Source organism: Protopterus annectens, chromosome 13.part0 (assembly GCF_019279795.1).
Source record: "Protopterus annectens isolate FY-2018-M chromosome 13.part0, PAN1.0, whole genome shotgun sequence".
In the NCBI taxonomy this organism is placed as follows: domain Eukaryota; kingdom Metazoa; phylum Chordata; order Ceratodontiformes; family Protopteridae; genus Protopterus; species Protopterus annectens.
In genome coordinates, this window is record NC_056747.1 from 1,104,807,457 (window position 1) to 1,104,830,212 (window position 22,756).

A 22,756-nucleotide genomic window follows, 5' to 3' on the forward strand; every position below is an offset into this window, starting at 1 on the left:
AGCCTGGCTCCGCTTGTGTCAGTTCGGAGGCCTTCAAGTCTTCCTGATGGGTCCTCATTGTTTGGACCCAAGGTGAAAGACACCCTTACCCGCTGTGAGCAAGAGGGAAAAACTTTATCTGAAATGTGGTTCGAAAATCTCGCAAGTTTTTCTCCCAACAGCAGGAAGATTCCCGTCCAGAGGCAGAGGGCGGGAAACCTGGAGACCGCGAGTCCTGGCTCTTCAGCCTCCCACACGCCATGAGGGATTGCCCGCTGTGCTGCCCGAGCCAGTCGGTGTCGTTCGCCAAGCACCTAAATGCCTGGGAGTCAATCACTCAGGACAGATGGGTGCTTCGATCATTGCGGAGGTTACTCCATCCCATTCAAATACTCACCCCGCCGTCAAGAGAAAATCGGACCCACCACCCAGTCAAAGGGAAATAGCAGCCGCAGAAGCTTTAAAGCTGCTAGAAAGGAGTCATCCAACCGGTCCCCACAGACCAGATCGGATCAGGAAATTACTCCAGGTTCTTTTAGTGCCAAAAGACAGGGGACCTGAGACCAATATTGGATCTCAGCAGACTGAACCAATAAATTCGAATGGTCACGTTACAATCCATTCTCCCGTTGTTGGAGAAGGATGTTTGGATGTGGCCTATTATCACATACCGATACATCAGGCGTCCAGAAGGTATTCAGCCTGGGAGTCAGTCATTACCAATTTTGTGCTCTGCCCTTTGGTCTCACCACAGCCCCCAGGGTGTTCACCAAGTGTTTGGCAGTAGTGACGGCTCACCTGAGAAGTCTTGGATTCCAAGTGTTTCCCTATCTCGACGACTGGCTCCTGTCTGCCAACAACAGGCATCTACTAATGGACAACCTCAAAGCCACCATCTCCTGGGTGTTTCCCTAGGGATTACATTCAATTGGTCAAAGTCTGTCTTGCTGCCCTCTCAGCATAAAGTTTATAGGAGCAGAGATAGAGTCAAGATTGATGCGGGTATTTCTTCCTGCCGAAAGGAGCCGAACTTGACAGGGCCAAGCTGAAGCTGTAATCTCGAGAACCAAAGCCCCAGCCAGGATGGTCCTACAGGTCTTAGGCTCAATGTCTGCCACGGTTCTTTTAGTTCCTCTAGCAAGATTACACATGAGGATTCTTCAGTGGCTCTTGTCAACTCAATGGTCCTTTCAGGATCTTCCCTCAATCATCACATCATGATTACGGAAATATGCAAAGGGACCTTCGCTGGTGGCTTCAGACATCCAACTTGGATCAGGGAAAACCCTTTGTTCTCCCTCCAGTGGTTACCCTGACGACAGATGCCTCCCAGATAGGGTGGGGGGCATTGTCTGGGCAGGCTAGTTCAGGGCTCCTGGCAGCTCTTCTCCACATCAACGTGTTGGAGATGAGGGCTGTACTTCTGTCCTTACAGGCCTTACACAAGTTTCTTCCTCAGGGCATCATCGCCATCCACACAGACAACATGTCGGTGGTTTGGTATCTGAACAAACAAGGTGGGACCAGATCTTTGCAGAGAGGCCATGAGAGTATGGGAATGTAGCTACCAACCGCTTCTTGGTAGCGACCACATCCCGGAAAGTCAAATATATTGGCGGACAAATTAAGCAGGACAATTCTATCTCCTCACGAATGGTCTCTAAACTGCACAGTAGCAGCCCAGGTTTTCAAGAGATGGGGTTGCAACTCCACAAAACACCAAGTGCCAGAGGTTCTTCTCCTTGATTCCACATCAGGAGGACCAGCCATGGATGCTCTAGCACAACCTTGGCCAACAGGGCTACTTTATGCCTTTCCTCCAATTCCACTCCTTCCAAAGTTATTCAAAAGCTTCTCAACTGGGGTCTTCAATGATTCTGATTGCCCCATACTGGCCTCGTCAGATATGGTTTCCTTACCTGAAAAAGCATGCAGTGGACGATCCGTGGACCTTAGACCTGATCCCGGATTTGCTAATCCATCAGTCGACATTGGCATCAGTCCCTTCAAGATTAACAGCTTGGTTCCTCCACTTCCAACTTTAGTTAGAAGGCACACACTAGACCCGAAGTTGTTCACATTTTATCTTCGCCCACAAACCCACCACTAACAAATTGTACCTCAGTAAGTGGAAGAGGTTTGCTATCTGGGCTCAACTCAAGGGCTTAGACCCTATCACTGCTCCTGTCCCAGAGGTTTTGAAATTCTTAACATCCCTGTTTAATCAGGGATCTTCTGTCTCAACTATTAAAGTCCAATTAGCTGCTATATCTAAATTCCATGAATCCACGGATCCTCCTTTGATGAGCAGCAGACTATGCAAAACGTTCATTAAAGGTGCCAGTTTGTTAAGACCACCAGTTTTTCATCCTGCACCTCCGAGGGATCTTGATTTGGTGCTTCATGCATTAACATCTCCCCAACTAAAATATCTGTCTTGGCATTCTTAGTGGCTATTACCTCTGCAAGAAGAGTCTCAGAGCTTCAAGCCCTGTCTATTAAACCACCGTACTTGATTTTCCACAAGGATAGAGTATCACTTAGGCCTAATCCATCCTTTGTCCCAAAAGTCTGTTCTACTTTCTGTCTTCAACAATCTCTAGAGCTACCAGTTTTCTTTCCAAAATTCTCTAATGAAGCTGAATACACTCTCCATAAATTGGATGTTCACAGGCAATTACGCTTCTATTTAGACAGGACTCAGCAACGTAAGTCAGACCAGTTGTTTGTGTCCTTCTCAGATAATAAATTGGGTCAAACCATCACAAAAGCTACAATCTCAAAATGGATCAGAGATTGCATAACTCAGGCCTACTCTTCTTGAATAAACAACTTACATCATCTATCAAAGCTCATTCTACCAGAGCTATGGCTACTTCTATAGCCTTTCATTCCAAGCTCGCTATATCAATTTGTGCTTCTAACCCGCACTTTCATTTCCCACTACAAATTGGATGTGGCATCTAAAGGACGAGCATCATTTGGTTCCACGGTACTCTTTCCAGTGAGCCACCCAGGATTCAGGTGCTAGGATCACATAACATCTTTAGTTATGTACTCACCATAACTTTAGATGTTTGGGATCCATCTCGCCTACATCCTGATACCCTCCTTCCCCTGCCTTGCAGATCAGAAGAGATTGAACGGTTTTGAGCTCCACTGTTTTATCTTGTTTCATCTGACGATGTTATATAAGCAGGGTATGCATGTGTGCATGTATGCGGACAAACTAGATCTGGGGAACTGGTGGTGGTGCATCCTGGGATATAGTAAGCTCAGCCAATAAGAGACTTCGCTCTTTGGCATAAGCGTGGGATCGGCTCCGAACCCATCATTCTGAATGTAGGCGAGATGGATCCCAAACATCTGAAGTTATGGTGAGTACATAACTAAAAGTTTCTCCAGTTCCAGTAATCCTTTCACAGTTCAGGCTTCCATTCCTGGTTAGGAGCATTATTTTGGCTTCTCAAAAGCCATCTGCAAAGAAGGTGTATTCCAGTAAATGGAAAAGGTTTTGCATTTGGGCCAGACGAGGGAATCTGGATCCCTTTCTGGTCCTATTCCTAATATTTTGCTCTTCTTATCTTCCCTTTTTCAGGATGGGGGAAGTTTTGCTACCATTACGCTCCAGTTGGCTGCCACCTCTAATTTCTATATCAACAATGAGCCTACCTTTTTTTCCAAACTGTGCAAAGCCTTTCTGAAAGTTTTTCTTCTTAGGTCTCCTATTAAGGATCCATCCCCGCCGTGGGATTTCACGTTGGTGTTGCAGTCCATAATGCAAAAACCTTTTGAACCAGCTGGTTCATATGATATTAAATTCCTTTCCTGGAAGACAGCCTTTTTAGTGGCCATTACTTCTGCCAAGAGGGTCTCAGAACTTCATGCTCTGTGCATTAAACCTCCATTCATGATCTTTCATAAGGACAGGGTGTGACTTAGAACAAATCCTTCCTTTCTGAAGTGGCCTCAGAAGCTAATCTCAATCAATTGATTCAGCTACCGGTCTTCTTCTCTAGTTACTCTAATAAAGGAGAATATATCTTGCATTGTTAGATGTCCACAGGCAATTACATTTCTATCTAAAAAGGACTGAGAAGTTTAGAAAGTTGGACCAACTCTTTGTGGCCTTCCCTCAAAACAGAAAGGGCCAGGCAGTTTCCAAAGTGACTATTTCTAGGTGGATTGCTAGCTGTATTTCTTTCATTTATGCTAGTAGGCATTTATAATTATCCAGACCATTTAAGGCCCACTGTACTAGGTCTGTTGCTGCATCATCAGCCTTACTGGCTAGAATTTTACTTGATGAGATTTGTGCTGCTGTGACTTGGTCTAATCCACACACTTTCATTTCACACTACAAATTGGACTTATTGTCTAGGAGCAGGGTTTCCTTTGGTTCCTCTGTGCTCCAGTATATTCTTCCTTGAGGCCACCCAGGATACATAGTAGATGGGGACTCTGATCCATATGTGATGAATAATGACACAGATAGCCTCAGACAAAGCATTATGTACTTAGCATAATTTGGCATCTGTGCTACCCAGTGTCAGTTCATCACATTCCTGCCCTCCTTTCCCATTCCTTCTGGGGGTCCTGGCGAGGTTGGAATAGCTTGAATTGAGTGAGAAGTTTTTGGTCTTCTGTTGCAGTTTGTTTCTGCTTTTCAACTAATTTAGCAAACTTGATCTGAGGGTTAGAAAGTAGCAAGAGATTATGGGAAGGGGAGGAGCTCTGGATCTGTCTGAGAAGTTGCCGGCTCAGATCCGAGGTCAGATTCAAGACACGTCTGTGATGAATAATGACACTGGATAGCACAGATGCCAAGTTATGGTAAGTACATAACTGTCTTTATTTTAATATTTTATTGCTGTCAGTGTTACAGTAATTCTTGGGGTGATTTCTGCTTGTAGTACTGCTATTTGCCTTTGGTTTTTACTTTTTTTGAGGAAGCTTTTTGTATTTCTCTTAGAAACTCGGTGTTTATGGTGCTGTTAGACACTAGGGTCTCTCTCTTGTGAAGTCAGAACCACCTGTCTTTACTGTCGTTGCTCTTTATTTTCATCTTTAGACAGGAAAATATTGCAGAAGTTGGATTTTGTTTTAGCATTTATATGTTATTTATTGTATGTATGACTCTGCCCTGTATTTTTTTAAACATTGGAACACAGTTTTACCATGAATGAAGTTATTTGAATGTACTGTGGAGATTTTACTCTCTCTGACAGAAACTATAGTTTAAATTACTATTAAACATTATTTTATGGCAGTTTGAATTTTGTGTACTAAAAATTATATCCCCCCTTTTATCAGCCTTGGAATATGTTTATAAAGCTGCCTGCAATTTGAGAAGTCCCTAAAAAGGCTTGGAGAAAATCTAGTCTCCTCTGATATAACAGGTCTCTTTCCTCATTTGACTGCTGACCCAGCTGCTGTTTCCTGATCTGCCTGTGCAAATAAAAAGTCCCTGGCTTCATTTAATTCAGTGCCCCCTGTAGAGGGAAATGGTTTGATCTTCAGTGTGAAGGGATGGCTATTTCTAGTAATCTAGCCTTTAAAATGTTAAATTATCAAGGATATATCTGCAAATTTTTTTACAGTGCATATGTTTTGAATGATTTTGCTGTATCCTTACCTGCAAAGCATGTTTGTTTATATGAATGATTTTTTTTTCTAATTTGACTCCGGTTTCAAAACATGCTTTGAGATGTGTGTTTGAATGTGCAGCTACAATCCCGAGAAATGTTGCTTCTTTTGTTGTATTAAGACAGTATGTTTGGTTTCATAATCAGAACTTCTCTGATGATTTAAAAGCCAAAATTTTGAATGCCCCATTATGTTCTGAATTGGTGTTTGGGTCCTCCACTATACAGATTATCAAACAGTGGGATGATGGAGGTAAATTAATGCATTGGGTATCTAGAATGTTTTGTGTGCTCAAGTTCTCCCCAAGCAAAGCATCTTCCTTCAAGGGACAGAATAAATAAAAATCCCATCCAAACAAAAGTCAGGAATCCAATTCTCCATAATCAATCAAGAGGGCTTCCTTTCTGGGGGGGGTGTATATATATATATATATATATATATATATATATATATATATATATATATATTCTGCAAGCAGGCTGTACTGCATTTTGTGAATCTTCAGGTTTCATACATTCAATAATGGACAAAACACAGTGGCAGACTAAGCAGATTCTGGGCAGACCTTCAAATGTGGAAGATCAATGTGGAGGTCTTCCATGACTTGATCCAGATGTAGGAAACACCTCAAATAGATCTGTTTGTCTCCTTTCAAAACAGACAACTGAAAAAAATCTGTGTAAGACATCCTTGCAGCCATGCTTGGAAGACAGATGCTCTATTATTCTCTTGGTTAGGAATGTTTCTGTATGAATTTTCACTCTTTCCAATGATACCTAAGGTACGTCTAAAGATTCAGAAATAATTACCAAAGATTTATTTGGCATTTGTTTACTGGGAAAATCCGACTGGGTCATGAGGTACCCATTTTCAATGGAGGCCCAGGGGGAAAAGCTCCAGATCATTGTGGCAACCCCCTTTTGGCCCAGTCAAAGTTCCCTTTAAAAGGAATTTGCCAAGTGCTGTTCCCACAAGCTTCCTCACAACTGGATCTGCTCACACAGCATCTGGGGCGTATAGTACAGCCCAGAATAGAGCAGTTGCTGCTGTAACAGCCTGGCTGTTTCGATTTTAATACCATTTAGGCATTTGTTCCATGAGTATGTGTAGCAGGTGTTTAAGGAGGTAGGAAAAATTGCAACTAGAAAGTCGTACTTCTACAAGTGGAAGCGGTTTTCTAGGTGGTGCTAGCCAATAACTGAGGTCCCAAAAGGGGTTTCAGCTCTCTGGTTTTGTAATATTTGTATGAGATACTTAGTGATGGTTTGTCTTATGCTTCTGTCAAAGTCCACCTCAGCTTGCTGCCACTGGATCTCTCCCTCTTATGTCTCTTTTTCTGGACAAACAGTTTATGAAAGGAGTTTTGCCTATGAGACCTCCTCAAAAGCAAGTTCCTCTTCCCTGGGATCTCAACTTTGTTCTTGAGGGACGTGACCTTACTTTGTTTTGAACCTGTTTCTCAGGCTGGATTTATGGTTCATTACTTGGAAGACTTTCACTAGTTGTTCTGATGTCTGAAAGGCGAGTCTCTGAGCTGCAAGCTCTCATGGTGGGTCAACCCTATCAGATTTTTCTCAAGGACAGGGTTGTGTTAAGCACTAATCCATAATTCATGTCTAACGTTTTTATGAATTTACCTTGAATCAAGACATCAATCCCCCAGTGTTCTGTCCTGATCCAAAAAACAAGGGAGAAAAGTTTGTACATTCCTTGGATGTGCACAGGCAGTTAGGGTACTACCTTGACATTAGAAACCCCTTTAGGAAGTCTGAACAGCTATTTGTCTTCTCTACATAGACTAAGAAAGGTCAACCTGTTTCCAAGCAAGCTTTTGCAGAAAGGTTGTCCTTTGGTATTGTTTTCTCTTGCTCCCACCATAGTAAATATCTTCCAGGCAAGGTTTAGGCTCACTGAGTTAGGGCCTTATCCTCTTTGATGGCATATTGGAAAGAGGTGGACTTTAGAAGCAGTTGTTGGATTAGTTTTTATATGGTATTGTGATTGGCTGCAAATTTACTCTTGCCAGGTGATTCTGGCTTCAGATACCTTACTCATCTTCTTTCTGGTAGCAAAAAAGCCTGAACGCTCACTTCTTGTGACAGCTGTAGGCTTTCCTTTGAGGATATGCTTAGCCAATCCGCTGTCACAGGAAGAGAGGGGAAGGGGAGTCTGAGCTTTTCAAAACTGGCCAGTACTAGGTTACCTTGACAGGTAACCCAAAATGCCACTGAGGCAGTGAGGCATTTGAACATCTATTGTTACAGGTAAGTAGGACTTCTGCAACTATACTTTTCCCATTGGGGATTACCTTCCAGAACATATTATTTCTTTAGGAAAGTGTGGTATTTTGGACTAGTCACAGTGGTTTTTAGTGGTTGTCACTAAAGTTTTACCACAAATGTTTTTACATTGACTTATGGTTCCCTGTGGGGAATCCCTTATAAACTTTGTATTTTTGTTGAAAAGTAGCTACTTTTGTGTTATTCTTTATTTTTCAGGGTTTGGTCTTTTGGTGTTGATGGTTGTCATGTAAAAATTTTGCCTCAGAATTTGATCTTCCTGTCTGTATATTTTACTGACACAACTAAGCTCCACTAACTGCTTATCTAACATCTTTTTTTTTGCCTGGCAGTTGGTCATAATTCACTGTGGGGATTTTCTTGTTTATCTGCATTTTTTCTACAGAAAAGTGTACTGCTTGTGCATAACAGTGTTGTGAGGGGGCAGGCTAGTGTGTTTGCTTGTCATTGGATTATTTTAATTCAAACATAATTTTTTACTTTGAAAGTATTGCCATCACTTCTAAGCTCCTCATGACAGGCAATGTTTTAGGTTGACTCATATCTCTGAGTGCCAGTGAGGATTCCCTTTCTAAATACTCTATTTTTATGAAGAAGAGTGTAACTTTTTTTATTGAAAACTGTTACTAGGGGCTTGGGACTACTGTGTGGTGGTAGTTACAAAGAGTCTTTAACAGAAGAAAGTACTGCAGGCCTTGGGCTTCATGGCATCATGCATAATCTTGGTCCCACATGCCAGACTGCATATGAGAAAGCTACAGTGGTACCTAAAAGATTTATGGTCTCCAACACAGGCACAGCTTAGAAACCCAAACTCCACTAATCCCATGCCTGAAACAGGAGTTCCTATATGGGCCTAAGCATGCTTTCAGTCAAACTCAGGTTTACCCTTCCCAAACTTTCATCAGCTAGCCACATCATCACAACAGCTCAGGGCTAGCTTGGGGCTTACATGTTGGACAAATGCATACAAGAGACCTTAGATCGGTAACCTAAACCAAAACCAAAAGAAATGCTGGAAATAAAAATGCTGGCAGACAAACAGAGCAATCCAGAAATTAGGACCATTATGGAAAGGGTAGGCGACAACGAGGCACTCACATAACACCACAAACAGGGAGTGACTCAACAACACACTCTAGACTCATTGATACCCACTGGACAGATATGGGCAGCCTTTGAAACATGCAGTGAGCTACAACATTTGTGCATTACAGCTGCCCTTTGTGCTCACAAAGAAACACCCACCCAGATGCTCACGAATGGATGCTCCACACGAATTATCTTCTAAACTGACATCACAAAGGCCATCAAGACCAATATGGGGAATGCCACCCCCACTCCTATTCGCACCACCTCCAATCACCAGAGGTGGACTCTATCCTTTTTACACTTGAATTCTTTGCTGTCTGCTTTGTAGACTTCTTTTGCAGTTAATAGTCTTGATTTCCTGTGGGCAGTCTGTTATTTTTATCACTTTTGTCTAAGAATGTGTACTTTTCTTTCTGTATTGATTGTTAGGGGCTAAAGGCACCATGTTTGGTTGTTACGAATGGTTTTTATAGTCCTGTCTGTTTTACTTTTAGGAAGTAACACCAACACTGTCAAGCCCTGGTATCCACTTGTTGGACATCTGTTGGATTCATTGCGTTGGGGAAGAAAAGCTGAAAAGCCTGGGACACCCATTAAATTAGTTCATAGGGAGTCACATCTGTGGCAGACATATAAGTTTTTAAATACATGTGGCAAGTCCTCACGGGTTTTACAGACTGAGGGATGAATGCAAAAACTTGCCCCTAAACACAGCATACCGTACAGTAACCTTTTAGCCACATACTGCTCCAATGTCCTAGGGAAGGTAGATGTTCAGCCATGCCAAGGGGATATCTGAAGTGTTCCGGAAGTCATTTGGGAAGAGTAGATATCCGCTCATGTTTTTTTTCCCCTGTAAATAAGGATTTTGCTGCATTACTGAGTCAGGTACTGGAACATCTGCTGTTATGGAGAGTATGCTTGCACAACTGTTTGATAGTCATTATTATGACTGTTGCAGTAGCATAAGCTATATGGGATGTCCTGCCAAAGACTCAACTTTGGGAGTATTTACTGCAAAGAATATTTGTTTTTTTTGTGAGGAAAAGGCTGACATTTCTATTTAAACTAGTATCTAAGACCTAAAAGCTCCTGGTTTTGAGGGTTGTTAATTTTTTTTTAGCTCAAAGCTTGTGTGTTTATTTTTGATTGTTTCACTTATCCACTTCTTAAATGGCAGTTCTGCTAGAAAGCTGGTCTTGGCTTTTTGTATAAAAAAAATCATTGCAAGTTTGTTTTGTGAGGAAACGGTTGATTTTTCTGTTTAAACTTGTATCTAGGAGTTAAAGCTTCTTCTAATTTTGAGGGTTGTCATTAAAGAATTTGAACTCAAATTTCAATTGTTGTCCATGACTGATTTATCTAACCATTCTTGTATGCTGGTTTTGGTAAGTAGTCGATCTTCATTTTCTATTAATGAATGCACTTCAGAGGGTCACCTTTTGTGAGGAAAAGTGTGCGTGTTCCACTGCATGGCTAGAGCCTAAAATTACTGGTTTTGAGAGCTGTCTTTAAAGAATTTGCTTCAAAACTTAATGAATTTTTACTAATTGTTGTACCTAACCACTTAGTTTTTGCTTTCTGTAGAGACATTTACTGTAGCAAAGCAACTTTTCTAAGGTGAAAGAAGCTTTCTTTTCTTTGAAAATTGATAGCCAGTCATGAGACGAGGCTGAATCTTCAAGATTCTGCTATCCACTTTTCAGACTCCTTTAGTAGGTAGAATAGGGACAGGTCCAGACAGTTAACATATTGTGGAGGCTGGTTCTGTCCATTCTTGGTGCTACCAGTGTGCTGCCTCAGCTGCTGGTAAGTGACTGCTATAGCCATTCAGAGTTCCTTGGACCATTTATCTTTTTTTCTTAGTCCCTTTGGTGTGCTTCTCAGAAAGCTGTAAGGATTGGGAGGCAGGTACATCCTCTGAGGGTGTTTGGTTGACCGCTTCAGGTAAGTGAGTACCACTGTTGTCAGCATCAGAGAGGGGAGCGGATTGTTTCTTTGCCTACCTATCCTCAGGTATTTCTTCCACAGGGTGGGGATCATCTTTTTTAACAGCCTTCTAGCCTAGGTATTCTCCCAGGAAAAGGAAACATTTTTCTTCTCCTGAATTTTATAAGGAAGATTGGCTGGGTTTGGTTGCAAATTATTAAAGCCTTTCAATATTAAATGCAGATTTTTTTTTCATCTTAAGGGAAAAACCCCTTCCTGCTTTCAGAACAACCAGCAGTCCCATGAATTACTCTTTTTAAATCCCAGGGCACATCCTGCAGTGTTCTCTCTCTCTCTAAATTAGGCTCTGCAAACACCTTAACTACAGTTAATCCCATTCCTTCTAGTAATATGGGAAAAAACCTTAACAGGCTTAGGAAGAATGTTTTGTCTCCTCCACTTTGGCTTTCAGAGTAGTCTGTTGACACACTCACATGTCTAAGTTGATAATCCTCCTGGACAAAACCTATTGTTTGATCTTTCTTTGACAAAGGGTCTTAAAAGATTTGAAGAAAGCAAGAAGTAATTTCAAGGGATTGTCTGCTTTTTTCTTACTTGTGTAATAAGATTAATCTTTTGACCATTTCTGCTTGTCTGCCTCAGATCCCCCTTTACCTCATGTAAAGTAGTTTCTGAAAGGGATTCTGCATATTTGTGCACCTCTTAGGTTGGCTGCTTTTCTTGGGATCTTTTGTTCTACTGCAAAAGCAGAACAATTGTGTAAAATCTTAACCATAACATTAGATATCCTTCTCTTCACTGTTGCAGTATTCTTAATGTTAGGGATCTCCCACACAGGGCAGCCCGAATTTCAGCCAGTATACCAAAGGGTAATGATCTTGCATGCGCCGTACATCATACATATGCTCCCCGTACAGAACGTACATAAAAGTGACATATGGACACTGTTACCCATAAATGAATTGCCCCTAGAAGAAAATAGTGTCCATAGGACAAAAGAGTCCATGCACATTCAGAAGGAAAAATGCAAAAGAAAAAGGGGAAACCCTCAGCCAGAAGGGAATCCAAAACAAAAACCAGAAAAACAAAAGGGAGTTGGAGGGAGAGAGCGAATACTACAACAGTGAAGTGAAGGACATGTACTGTTATGGTAAGATTTTACACAACTGTACTATGTCCTTCTATATCACTGTTACAGTACTCTTAACCTTAGGGAGAGTAAAAAAAAAAAAAAAAAGCTCAAATAACAGAAAAGGGAGATGGAAGACTGATAAGAGCCCTCAACAAACCCATATAAAATTGTTTTGGCAAAACCTGCTCTGGCCCTAGAAACCATATCCAACTTATAATGCATAGTAAAGGTATGCACTGAAGACAAAGTAGCAACTTCAAGGATGGAATTGGTGTCCAACCCCTTGAAGAAAGCACCAGAAGAGGCAACAGCCCTAGTAGAATGAGATCTAACAGAAGTAGACAAAGATTTGCCATGAAAAGAATGACAAAAAGAAATGGCCTTAGATATCCTTAGAAACAGCCAAACTCAATGTCCTAGGATAAAAGGAAACAAAAAGCTGGTCAGACTTACGAATGACCTTAGTTTTATCCAGCTAGTACCTGAGCTGTCTGTGTAAATACACTGTTTGCAAGACTCTCTCACTAGCAGATTGAGGAGAAGGGAAAAAGGAAGGGAGTTGTACTGACTGATTAAGGACAACTGATTGACTACCATGAGCATAAAAAAGGATTAGTACAAAGGGATGCCCTTTCCCTGTGAAAAATCAAAACAGGAGGAATGGCCATAAGGGCTCAAAGACAGTTGGAGCAGAAGTAAGAGCTAGTAACAAAACAGTCTTCCATGTACACTGCTCCAAAGAATCTGGAACTGCAGGCTCAAAAGGAACCTGAGTCAGATTTTCCAAAACAAAACTAAGATCCCAAGGAGGAGGAATAATTTTTCTTGGAGGCCTAATATGCAAGATGCCTTTAAGAAATAGTTTGACCTAAAAACGAGAAGCCAAAGGAGAATTCAATGGCAGGCAAGTAGAAATGGCTGATATGTGGGCCTTCACAGAATGGGCCAGGCCAAACTGGAGCAACTGGCACAAGTGAGAGAGGACTAAGGGGACCCCCACTGAAAAAGGGTCCTGGTTATGAGCATGGGACCAGACAGAAAATCTTTTCCATTTGGAGTCTGGACATACAAGATTTTCTCGTTGAGGATTTCATTGCCTCCTGTAAAACCCTGAGCACTTCCTCAGAAAAGAGGTGCCTGAAAGGGATCAAAACCCTATCACCGAGAGTGTCAGTTGAAGAGTGGACAAGTGAGGATGGATGAGAGACCCTTTGTCCTGTGTGAGGAATTCCAACCAGTGAGGTAACTTGTGGTGATTGCCCCTCGCCAGATGCATTAAGAGGGGGGAATCAGTGCTTTCTTGGCCAAAAGGGAGTAATTAGCAAGATTTTTGGAGAGTCCAGCTGAATCTTCTGCAGGACTCTTGGAATTAGAGGAAGAGGAGGGAAAGCATAAAGAAACATCCCCTTACAAGGAAAACAAAGGGCTTCCATCTTCCATGCTAGATGGTATGGCACTCTGGAACAGAAGAGACGGAGCTGCCTGTTCAGAAAGGAGGCAAAAAGCTCTACCTGATGAATACCCCACCGATGGACAATGCCCAGAAACATGTCTCTGTTAAACATCCATTCATGAGCCTGTGTTTTGGACCTGCTGAGGGAGTCTGCCACTAGATTGTGCTCTGAAGGAATGTATACTGACTGAAGGGTTAACTGATAACCGAGAGCCACCTCCCATGCCTGAAGAACCACCTCCCAAGCGAAAAGAGCCATCCTGCAGAGGAAGTAAGATTTTTCTTTTGCCTCCCTGCTTGTTGATATACCACATCCCTGTAGTGCTGTCTATGTACACCTTCAAGGGACCTGGAGAGAACATGGGGTGAAAAGCTTGAAGGGCTAGAATCAGAGCTTTCATCTCTTTGATGTTGATATGGGCTGACTTCTGATGGGGGGACTGAACTTCAGGTGACCAAATAAAGTCCCCCACCCCATGTCTGGGAGATTGTGAATAATTTTGAGAAGGGATTAGAGGCTTACAGGGTAGGCCTGGGTTGAGAGCAGACTGCTGAATCCAGTACTCAAATTCCTTCTTCAGACAAATAAGGAGAGGTACACTGAAATCCAGAGGGTGGCAATGCTGAAGTAAAACTGACTTGAGGTACCACTGAAGCATATGCAGTCTGGGAGGAGGGAGCATTGGAATAGAAGAGGCAATGAATCCCAGGGCCTGAGGAAACTCTCTGGCTGGCTTGGCAGTCAGAGGAAGAAGGCTCTCAATGACAAAACGTTTGGAAATGGAAGAGAGGCCAACATTGGCACTGTCTGACTCCTGCATCCCAGATACACATGATCCTCAGAGGGAGTCAGGACAGACATTTGGAAGTGGATAGTGAATCCCAGACTTTGAAGAAGAGAGATGGTGATCTCCAGATCCTGTAACAGGTGACTGGGAGAAGGTTCCTGGAGCAACAGGTCATCTAGATAAGGAAAAATCTGAATGCCCTGGAGCTTGCAGAAAGTAATCACTGGAGCTAGGCATTTTGTGAATACCCTTGAGGCAGCAGAGTGGCAATAGGGCAAAGGAGAGAACTGAAACTGAAAGGACAAAACAGAAAAACTTAAAAGGGTAGTAAAAGAGTAAGTATCCAACAAGAAGGGACCTTGAGAAAGCTGTTGTGCAGGAAGAGATCCAGAATAGGTCTCTAAGTGCCCTTCTTTTGAGGAACCAGCAACATCCTGGAATAAAAACCCTTTCCAACTTGGGAAGGGAGAACAGGTTGAATGGTTCCTTGGTTCACCAGGGAACATGACCTCTGGGAAATGAGGAAGGTGTTCTAGAGGAGGTTGAGGAATCCCTGGAAAGTGAGCGAGAGACTTCCATACCATGAAGTAATTCTCATGGATGATAGAAAGAACCCAAGCTTCTGAAGTGATGAGAAGACAAAGGAAAAGCAAAAGGGACAAAGGAACCTGGTGTGAGAGAATGGGGGCAAGTTAACTAGGCTTATTAGATAAAAGAGGCTTCTGGGCCACAGAGGATAACTCCTTTAGAACATAGGGATAGGACAGACAAAAATATGTTTAAGGTCCTGTAAGGCTTGACCTTTCTCTTGAAGAGACAAACGGGTCAGCAGCAGCAGTCCCTAAAAGATGTTTATTATCCAAAAGGAGCATCTGACAACTTGGCTTTCATGTTCTCAGACAAAGACTGAAGAAGAAGCCAAGAATAATGCCTCATGACACACCCAAAATCCACAGCCCCGGAAGAGGGATCAGCAGCATCATAGCTACACTTAATAAAGTGGTGAGCCACTTGAGAAGCAGAACCTAAAATAAATAAAGCAGAAGATTTGCCTTCAGAATCAGGGAGGTCAGAAATAACATGACAAGCCTGAGGAATTAGGGCCAGAGCATACCTGATCATGTGGGTCTGGTAATTAACAGCTCTGTCTAGAAGAGTTCTAGCCTTCCTATTCTGATGCAAGAAAACTCCTGAGATTTTGGTGCCCTAGCCTTTGTAGTTAAACTGCTTTCCTTGAGCTGTAAAGTGGAGGGCACGTGGAAGGTGGCTTAAAGTTGTGGAAGCTGACTGACTGCTCCAGTCCTTGGCAGGATGTTCCATATAGCATAGACTACTGCAGCAGTGATCTATTTAACATCTACTGTTATGGTAAGTTTACTTTCACAGCTGTACTTTCTCGAAAGCCAACATAATAAAGTTTGGGCTGGAAGGCTTGCAGTTATATCAGTTAAGTGTAGGATGCATAAATATGGAGGTACTAGGAGTTGTGTTATTTAACTCAGTTAACATATTTCAAGTTATGTCAGCATAGGTGAAAAAATACTTCATGCTGTTTTAGAGAAACCAGTGTACTGCCATTTGCTTAATAGCTTTCCATCAAAATGTGTTAGAAAATCTTAAGAAAAAAACATCCATTTCCAACTTGTTTACACTCTTCTGGTTTCTTTTAGGACTTGATAGATGAATGGTTGGCTAAGGAAGACAAAATGTCAAACAGCAACAGGACCGTAGACCGTAGCTGCTTAAAATGGACTCCTCCAAAAGGAACATAATGTATCACTAATGGAACTTTTTGAGGAAGTGGCACCATTTGCCAATTTCTACAGCAGAAATTACTTACTACTAACTTTGTTTATTGTACCTACTGATTGTCTAGTACAGTGTGCTGCTGAGCTGTAAAAGGAACTGGAGCATCCATTGATATGGATGCACAGATAAAGGGAATTTGCCATCAGAGACCATTACAAGGGTTTTAATGGACTTTATCCCGAAGCTGTGAAGTCATTCCATGTGATGTGTGTACTGCCACTGGACCGTAACAGTCACTTTGCAAATCAAATCTTGTTTCTGTGCCATGTATTCAAGAAGAAACATTTGCTTGCTATATCTGTTTTTCCCCTTGAAGGAAAATTAAATAAAAAAGGTCATTCTGAAACCCAGATTTTCAAATATATAGTTTCACACTTGGTACTTGAAACAGCTTGAATCTGAGGAAGAAATATGTTAGAAAGACAACATCATAAAGTAATCCTTGATTTAGGCTTCTTTTCCAGTTCATTCAGGTTTTATCTTGGATTGTTTACTTACTAGTTATCCAGAGAACATGATTTTGTAAGCCTCAACCAGTCATTGACTTTAAATTAAAGATGTATAGAATATGCCTTTTTGGCTGAACTAGGCAAGGATGCTTGGGAAGAGGGTTTACAAAATGTAAGGTTTACACCAACAGTGACTGCCACTCTGACAATGTGAAGGTACAGAATATACTTTCAGGGGTGCCTGTGTAGTATGTGCCATCACATTCTTGATTGCAGCAAACTGGATGGAAGTTATTTGCTGAACATCATTTATAGTGACAGCAAGTATCAGTGACCAACTCATAATATCCTCCTATAACCTTCCTTGATAGCTAGTGGCACAGAGTAGATGCAGTATTTTGACTGGCAGAGTTACGGCACATTGCTTGTAGTGACAGCAGCTGTCAGTGGTTCAGTTATAATGCAGTGCAATCTTCCTTGACAGCCAGTGATACAATGTAGTGACACAACTCTCACTGGCCACTATTTAATGCACACCGTAGTCTTTCTCAGTAGCCAGTGGCAAAGTGTACATTACACTGCCATCAGTGATGCATGGTGGTATAACAGCATTTTGCTACCCTGGCAGCAGAGAACTTGTTTTGCATGACAATGGCAAATAATATGTTGTGCTGCTATTCATGATGCTTAGTACCGTGTTGTCATGGGTTCATTGGCATTTACTAGGCTAATGACCACAAGGGCCTTTTTAATCCTAAACATGCATCCCAAATCTCTGACAAGTTCTGGTACCCTTGATAAGTGTAAGCAGTGGCTTGGACATGAAACATTTACAAGTTGCCTATATCTGTTAGAGACATAGGTGCCAAGCCAGGGATGAACTTCCTGTTCCCCATCCAATTGTCCAAGTTACACTTGAACTGATTGAGGGAGGAAGTCTACTTCACAGAGATGGGGAGCCTGTTTCAGAGGCTGGGCAGTTTCTGGGATATATACCTGTCTGTCTAGCAGGTCCTGTTTATATCTCAGGCAAGGTTTAAGTATTTAGAACAGGTAATTCTGATGCTGTTTGTTTTGCAGATATGCAGGAGGTCCATCAGAGTGGGATCTGACAATGTCCTGTACGCCAGGCATAGATCTCCCCTCTACAGCCTTTAGGAGACAGAATACAGAGATAGGGCCTTGAGGCGGTCTGTATAGGACATTTTACTTATGCCCTGTATTCTTTTAGTGAGGAACTGTGGACATTACATTTGTTGGATATGCCTGGTTAGGTACAACCAAAGGGGACGTTGGACTCGGTGACAGGTCTGATGAATGCTGAATACAGTGGAACAGTGACTTCCTTGGACCTAGATGCCATACCTTTGTTTATAAGTTGCGCAACATAGAATGATGTCCCGACTACTGTAGACACATGATGGTCAAAGGATAAACTATGAATGATATCTTGACTACTGTAGACACATGGTCAAAGGATAAACTACTCTGTGTGTCCCTAAGTCCCTGACTAGTGGGTCATCTATAAGGGGTGTGTTGTCAGTATGGTGGTTACCAGGTGTGTATGACTTCCCGAAGGATATTGTTATGCATTTCTTGGCATTTAGTTTTAGTCCATTGCTCCGGCACCAGTTGTTTGTCTGTGTCAGCCATTCCTGGAGAACATTTGTGTCAGTGTGGGATTCAATGACAGCTCCTAATTTGCAATAATCTGCAAAGTTAGTCAAGTTAGAGACCACTGACATTGGCCTTGACTTCAGAGAAGTAAATGCCAAAAAGGAGCAGTCCAAGCCAAGATCCCTGAGGGAATCCACTTGTGACTGGCCTCTTTCTAGAGGTGGACTCCCCAGTTTTAACTTCCTGGGTCCTGTCTGTGAGCCAGTTGGCTATCTACCGAGTGACATATGGGTTTGTCAACAATGCTCGAGCTGGGTATTGTGTCAAATGCCTTGGCTAGGTCAAGGTAGGCAGTGTGAACCATTTTGCCCTCATCCATTGCTTTGGTGACCTTCTCAAAGAAGTCCACCAGGTTGAGTAGGCATTACCTGCCCTTGATGAAACCATACTGGGTGTCTGGAGGTTTATTTTATCATTATTGATCATTTCCATGGTTTTGCATGTAAGACTAGTGAGACTTATGGATCTGTAGTTTCCAAGGTCTGTAGATGGGCCACCTTGTGCAGAGGGATGACTGTTGCTGTTCTGCATTCACAAGGCTACAGTTAAATAGCAATTCCAGATGGCCTGATAGGTTATGTTTCATGCTATTTAAAAGGCATCCTGGGATACTGTCTGGGCTCATTGATGCAGTGTTCTTGGCATTAAAGAGAGCATTAAGGACCTGTTCCCTAGTGATAGCAGGATGAGTTATATTTAATGGTATTTTCTGAGGGAAGGTTCAAGGGGGGAGATAGGGGTAAAGCTGGAGCTGAATTTGTCAGCCAGTAGGTTTGCTATATCTTCCGGCTCAGTATAGGTGCTGTATTTGCAATGAGCTCTGCATACAATTGTGTATTGTTTTTGAGTTTGCAGATGTAACTAAAGAATGCCTTGTGGTTGTCCTTAGCTTGGGAGCCTTGACTGCTTTGTCAGTAGCAGTATTGCTGTTCACAATGCTTGCAGTAGAGACAGCAGAAAGTACTTGTTAGTAGGGATTACTACTGCAGTCATTTAATTCTCAGCAAAGAGATATTAGTGTGAATAGAGGTTTGGATGTCCCCCAGTAAGCTGGTCCACTCCTCTTGCCCTAATTGACAGGCCGAGGATAGGTAAAAGTCTAAAGCAGCCTACACCATCTTTAGCTCTTCTTGGTATGATCATGACATTGGTCAGTATTGCTAGTAATAGAATCTAGACTCCAAATTTCTGTCACTCCAGCCCTGTTTTTTTTTTTTTTTTCTGTTGCAGTGGTTGTTTTTATGGAAGTATCTTGCTGATCTTCATAATAATTTGGAGAGTGTTTTGCTCTCTTTCTTTCCATTGCTGGTGATGTGGAGAAAGTTGCCAACAAGTTTGACTGGTAAACTGATCTCAAAGAAAGACTTTCACCTTCAGTGCTTTTTTTGTTTGGGTGCAGAACGTTTGGTGGAACCTTGTAAGAAATCATATTTTAAAAAGCTAAATAAAAAGGCTTAAAGTTTGTTCAGATCACAAAAAGCTCATTACCATAATTTATTTATTTAACATTTGTTGACCGGGAAAGTCCGACTAGGTTCCATAGATCCTGTTTTCAGCGGCGGCCCGGGGAGAAATGCTCCAGACTCATGTCATTACCATAAGCAAAGGGGCACTCATCCCTAACTCTGTGCAAGTCATAAGAAGGAAGAGAGACATAAAAAGGTGATACCAGAAAGTTGTTACACAGGATGCAGGCAAGGTGCACAAGGGTTTTGTTTCCCACACTAGAAGGGCTTAGTCCTGAAGACTGTAGTTCCACTGTAGCACCAAGTGGTAAGCTACCAACTTCAAGGTTTGAAGCATAGTAGTCTTTGTGCCCCTTCTAAGGCAGATTGCAAGTAGTTCCTTCTTCAACAGAACCATCTGCCAGCCATTGGTCAAGCTTTATTTCAGTCACAGAATATAGATTTAGAGGAAGGTATTTCACCTCAAATGTGCATGATGTACTGGGTCAGTCAGTCAATCAGCCACTATTGTGTTCTTTCCAGAAGGTTACGTTTCTTCAAAAAAATCAATGGTTTAGGTAGATGTCAGACACATGGGTTACAGAATAGAATTTAAAAGATTATTTTAATGGAAGACCTCTAGTACCTGCAGACCAATTAACCTTTTTAGGATCAGCGACAGACCAACTATTACCTTGTTTAGCAGTAGAATGGGTGCCACCAGCAGAAGTGGGCACATACTTTTACTTTTTTTGTCTCAAGGAAAGACAGACCATGGAGACATGTACTTTGGACAAATTTCTAGCAGTCAGAAAACTCAAAATGATCAGTCTGCAGGCGGTCTTACCTTTGTTAGTGCCCTGAGTCTGGATGGCAACACTAGATATAAAGGACACCTACCTTCCAGGGACAAAGGAGGTTCCTCGGGTTTTGGAAGGGTCCTTCATCTCCCTGCTGTTTGAGCACTGTTTTGCTACTAAAGTATTCAGCAAATGCCTGACACACCTCTGTTTGCTGTTCATCTCAGGGATCCATATTTACCTATACCCGGACAACTCTTTGATCCAGGCTCTTTCCCAGGAGCAACTAATAAAGACTCACCATTTCATATCTAAGAGACTTCTACCACCTGAGAAAGTATCTCTCTTGAACACACTTTTTCTGGACTAACCCCAAAGAAACAGCCTAACAGCAAAAGCTGTTCCACTGGTCCTAGGGTACAAAAGAGCACTTATCCTGATGGTACCAATGGCCAAACTATATATGAGGAAGATGCAGTAGATGTTCATCACTGGAATCACCACTGCAGTTGTATTCTTTACTCAAAAGATTTGCCAAAGCAGAAAATCTAACTTCCACACCAATCACCACAGTTTTCCACATGAATGTAGCTTCTTCCTATTCAGCATAAAGGAGGAGATTCTCACACTGTACATTCTGATGTCATTCCATGTCACTGTTGCAGCATTCCTAACGTAAGGGATCTCCTGCCAAGGATAGCCCAACATCTGGCCAGTATACCAAAGCCTTAGTAATTACAGGCGTCATATGTCACAAGTACTCTCCCCGCACAAAGTTGTAGGGCATAAAGGTCTGATAGAGATGCACACATCTGGCACCAGTCTAAACACCACCATTGAACATTGGTCTGAATGCCTTTCTTTTGTGCTGGTTAACAAGCCATTTTTTTCAGATAAGTGTCCAGTTGGGGTTTCTTTTTATCTTCTTTTTATTTAGTATTGACTGTTTCATGTCTTCCAGAAAGGGAAAATGTCAGTATAGGAAGCAGATTCCTCATAAAGATCATCATGTCCAGTGGCTATTTTGTTTGGGTGCTTTCCACAGCCATATGCAATGTTGTGTCTGCCAAGATGTTGTCCTTGAGAATCTACGTAGTCATCTCTCCTCCTTATCTATTTACCTTAAAAACCAACACCTCCAACTGTTGGCTTAAGGTGCTATGGTGGAGATGTTCTTCGTTCCACATTGCTGCAGTCCTTACTATTGGGTAGTCCGCTGTCCAGTCGGCCCGAATACCAGAGTATATGGCTGACGTCGGTCAGGGCGCATTAGACTGACGTCAGTACGTCAGGGTACTAATGCGCATGACCGACGTCATATCCTCAGTCTTTTTTGCCGCATGGTCCGATGCAGAAGCAGTTTTGCGAGTGCAGGTTGGCGTTCTGAAATATTTCCGGCCGGAGTTTCAGACCGAATCAGAGTTGGCTAAGTACCCGTTGGGGAACATTTTGGTTTTTCTTGCCTCAGTATTTAACCGGATGTCAGAAAAAGTGAATAACTGTATTTCTTGTGGGAAACAGATACCTCATAGGGATTACCATACCTTGTGTATACCTTGTTTAGGGCCTGAGCACGGTTGTTGGATGCCGCTCTTGTGCTAGGTTTAACAAACGCACTATTAAGAGGGTTAGACTGTGCCAGGTTAGTGTTTGGGAAGCGTTGCAATTATAAAATGCCGCCGGATGCTCCGCCCGCTTCCAAGAAGCGCAAGGAGAAGACAGCGGCCTAGGGTTGATGAACCGGCAGTCCCGGACGTCGGTTCTTTAGAAGGCTCAGTGCAGCCAGAGGTTTTGCCAGGAGTTTCTTTGGAGTCTCAGGCAGAGACTTTACTGTTACAGGATGTGCCTTCTCAGGAGGTAGGCCAGGCTGAGGGGCTTCTCAGGTAACTGTGCTTCCCTCTCTTCCCAAGGTAGTTAGAGCCTCTCCTTCTGTTGCCAAAACTTCTTTGAGAGGTAGGCCAAGTTCAGCTTCAGTGGGGCTTCTCCTAGCATTTCAGGTTCTGTGCCTAAGAAACATATGCTTAAAATGGCAGAAGATTTGATTACTATGATTAGAGGTTCTATGCCCCCTGATAAGAGGCCTAGGGTGGAACCGAGTTTGATAGTTTTGAACAGTGTTCAGAGGCTTCTGAGTCTTCTGGAAGATTTGCAGGAGTATCCTCCTTATTCTGATTCTGATGTGGATGATTCCACTCCTACAGCTTCTCCTCCTGAGGATTTCTCATTTTCAGAGACT

At 42.4% G+C, this 22,756-nt stretch overlaps 1 protein-coding gene across 3 annotated transcripts in view; it reads left to right on the forward strand.

Annotated features, from left to right (window-relative positions):
• LOC122788133 (histone acetyltransferase KAT7-like) overlaps nucleotides 1–16,511 on the forward strand; it is a 1,071,811-nt gene extending 1,055,300 nt beyond the window's left edge. For all 3 annotated transcript variants that reach the window (XM_044055075.1, XM_044055076.1, XM_044055077.1), the window contains exon 15: nucleotides 16,011–16,511. In XM_044055075.1, coding sequence (XP_043911010.1) covers nucleotides 16,011–16,112 — 102 coding nt within the window. In that variant the 3' untranslated portion in view covers nucleotides 16,113–16,511. The remainder of the gene's footprint in view (nucleotides 1–16,010) is intronic.
• The last annotated feature ends 6,245 nt before the right edge of the window (nucleotides 16,512–22,756 follow it).